Source organism: Dipodomys ordii, unplaced genomic scaffold (genome assembly GCF_000151885.1).
Source record: "Dipodomys ordii isolate 6190 unplaced genomic scaffold, Dord_2.0 Scaffold12, whole genome shotgun sequence".
NCBI classification, from domain to species: Eukaryota; Metazoa; Chordata; class Mammalia; order Rodentia; family Heteromyidae; genus Dipodomys; species Dipodomys ordii.
The window spans coordinates 2,250,681-2,254,251 of NW_012267228.1; the positions used below are offsets into that span (position 1 = coordinate 2,250,681).

Below are 3,571 nucleotides of genomic sequence, written 5' to 3' on the forward strand. Positions count from 1 at the left end.
CCCCCCACGGGCATTGGTGCATCCCCCCCACGGGCATTGGTCATCCCCCATGTGCATTGGTGCATCCCCCCCACAGGCATTGGTACATTTACGCCCCCATGGGCATTGGTGCATTCCCCCCCACACGACCATTGGTGAATCCCTCCCCCCCACGGGCATTGGTGCATCCGATGCTGTTCCTTCTTTCCAGTCCTCTCACAGGTCAGACAAGCCTTGGTCTCCAGGAAGACTATTGTCACTTGCCAGGTTTCCATGTAACCGTCAGGACCTGTATTTTTCAGATATTCTCATTTCCCAGGTTGTGCGGGCAAACACAGCAGAGATGCATTGCAGGCAGACTACTGGGAGTAACCTGTGACCTCAGACACATGATCGATCCCTCTGAGCCTTTTTTCCACAGCTAATAAAGGGGTGGAGGTGGAGGGCTGGGAAGGTGGCTCAGTGGTAGAGCGCTTCCCTAGCATGCATGAGGCCCTGGGTTCGATTCCTCAGTACCCCATAAGCAGAAAAAGCCGGAAGTGGTTCTATGGCTCAAGCAGTAGAGCGCTAGCCTTGAGCTGAAGAGCTGAGGGACAGCGCCCTGGCCCAGAGTTCAGGCCCTACGACTGACCAAAACAAATAAAGGGGCAGAAGGAGGAAGGGGGATAACACTTTTCAAGGTTGTGGGAGGAAATGAGATGGTGTAGGGAAAACATCTGGTACACATTAGATATTCCAGTAGTGCACCTCAGTTCTATTATTCTTTGAATTGCTTCTCAGTAAGTGGTGTGGACTGGATGGATTCCACCAGGGGCTTGCCACACAGCTGGCCCTCAGCGTGGGCTTGGAGGCACACATTCTGGCTCTGAAGCAACGGTAATCAAAGAGCTCTTGTCTGTGAGAAGCTCACAACACACCGGGGAGAAACAATCATGGTAAGACCGGAGACATGGTACGGTATGGCTGAGCAAAGAACGCCAAGGAGAGATTCATTCCACTGAGAGGCTTCTTAGGCGAGGCCTCTCTCTCACGGGAGGTAACAGCTGAGATGGATGTCCTGAAGCATCTGTAAGAGTTGATCTGAAGAAACGTGGAAGAAGGCTCAGGTAGAGAAGCCTTGGAAGGAGGGAGACCCACCCCTCTGCCCCCCACCCCAGAAGACTTCCTCCAATCTTTATAACTCTTTGGGCAACAGAACCTGATTTGAAGCAAAGCCTTCTCTGGTTATTGATCCTCGCCTGGTGCACTTGTGCCTGCATTGTACTGCAGAAATATGAAAGAAGGCGCTGACACCAGAGCTGGGCGCGTTGCAGATATACAACTGTACCCCTGGCGTGGCTCATTTTCAATACAGTGCATTTGGTCACCCTTGTCCCTCTAAATTTCTGCACCTCCCCTTACACTCCCAAAGACATATAAACAAACAGAACAAAAAGCAAAGAAAACAAAAATAGAAAAAGAAGAAAAATAAACCTCTTGTTCTCATATCCTGGAGTTTGATATCCCTTTTTATAATATATACTTCATTAAGCAATTCCCCTTAACCATTAGCTTGTAACATAATGCACAGCATTTTGAAAATCAATCACAAACATGTTTTGAGTGCCTAATACAAGCATTAGGAGGGGGACTGCAGGGTAAAGGAGATTGAAGGATGAATAAAACCCACATTTCCTGACTCCCCCTGAGACCAGGGAGCCTTCCCCATTTGCAGGGGCCACGCTTTCCCCCAGAGCAACCAGCAGAGAGGTCTCTCGGGCAGCTCGGGAGTCTTTGAAGGGCCTTTGCTGTGCACACGTTCTTGTTCCTTGGATTGTAAACACAGGTAAACATCTGGCAGCTGCCGATAAAAGAATCATGCTAAAAATCAAGAGCCAATTAAAATGCTTTATCACCTCTCTGATTTCTCTTCCCTTGAGCATCCTGTAGCTGAAATGCCTTGAGCAGGCCAACTCAAAAGAAAACTCTAGCCTGGAGGAGCAACTTGGCAGAAGGCTTGTTATCTGTGGAAGTTGGCTGGAACCATGCCTAATTGGCACTTCCCAGGATCCGGGAATTCCACTCAGACTCACCTTCTGTAAAGAGAATGAGAAGGAGTCTGGGATTCTGAAATCCCGTGTCCTAGTCATACATCATCACCAATTAGTTTATTTGCCATATTTGACAGGTTGGTGGTTTGGGCCTTTGTGCCTCGTATGCACAGGGAATGGTGGCATCTGCCTGTCCTGGAGCTCTCCTGAGATGGCCGGAGAGGCATTTTTGAAAGTGACAGAGCTCTGCCGGAGAAGTCACGGTGACACTCTTACACATTGTCTTGTCACCTGTCCTTTGGAGACTCCATGGATGTCAGCGGGCCATCTCTCTTGAGGTAGGCCCTCAAGCAATGCTGGCTTTGGCCCATGGGTACCTCCTCATACAGACAGAAGACAGCCATACCCCCAGCTTTCAGTTCGGCACAGGTGGCCACATCAGCTTGGTCAGTTTGCTGTAAGTCAGATCTGAAATCATCTGCCTCACGTTAGCTGTGCATCTGTGAGCACACCACTTTTAGCCTCCGTTTCCTCTCCTCTAAAAGAAGGGTGATAATTATTAGAACTACTTCAAAAGACTACTGGGAGGACTAATCAGGGATGAGTGTGAGTGTGTTCTATGAGTAGTAAAGCACTGCACACACGTTAGCTATTGATATTTCTGACTCTCCTAGATCCACAAAGCACAACAATTCTACAACGAAAATACATAAAAAAAAAGACAAGTGTCTCCCAGTGTCAAACATGGAAGAGATGTCAGGCTTGAGTGAGCGGGTTCCTCCAGCCTTAGTCCTACCTGCTAAAATAAAGGCAACAAGCACTTCAGCTCACGGCTTCCACCTTCCTGAGTGACCTTGAACATGCCACTTCGCTCTTCTCTAGAGACTTTTCTTTCCTAGCCTGGAGCTGACACTCGGGCGATCTCTCAGGTCTGCTGCTGTGATATTCTCTGGGCAGAGACTCACAAGGGGGAAAATCAAGCACCTGATGTCACCAAGTTTAGTCAGGGAATCCAGGCAGGGGTGAGGCTGGTGAGCAGAATGCTGCACGCTGGTGGATGGTTTTAGAGAGAAAGGAGTGCAGGAGACATGAATTCACAGCTTGCTCTGATTTTAAGGGAATCAGAAATGATCTCCTTGCCAAGCCTCTAGTATAGCGAAATCAAAACTAAGTCCAATTCCATATTGACCCTATACCAGAGACTGCCGCGTATCATTTCATTTAATTCCCCAACAAGGGACGTGTTTTAAATCCCTTCCTCCCCCCTCCCCTTTTTTTTTTAACCAATGAAGCAATTTAGACTGTAAGAGGTTACACCAGTATTGGATATTAGAACTGAAATATTGCCAAGTTGGACGCAGGACTGGCTGGCAGCAAAGCCCAGGAGATTCTCCATTAGGATACACTGACAGGCCCCAAGGAAGGGCCCCAATCCCTCAGCAGCTTGCTTACTAACCACGTTTATTTGAAGGTATAGAAGAACTACACGTCTCCTTGGAGTCTCCTTGTAAGCATTCCTGTGTTGTCTCCCCTTAACCCAGAGTCCTGCAGACACAGGAGGC

General features: G+C 48.6%; 1 protein-coding gene across 1 annotated transcript in view; it reads right to left on the minus strand.

Moving 5' to 3' along the window:
* Positions 1–2,413, minus strand: part of Syn2 (synapsin II) — a 117,285-nt gene extending 114,872 nt beyond the window's left edge. Inside the window, exons 1-2 of the mRNA XM_013010338.1 lie at positions 2,301–2,413; positions 2,052–2,054 (exon numbers count right to left, since the gene is read on the minus strand). Of these exons, the coding sequence (XP_012865792.1) occupies positions 2,052–2,054; positions 2,301–2,413 (116 nt within the window). The remainder of the gene's footprint in view (positions 1–2,051; positions 2,055–2,300) is intronic.
* Positions 2,414–3,571: the final 1,158 nt, after the last annotated feature.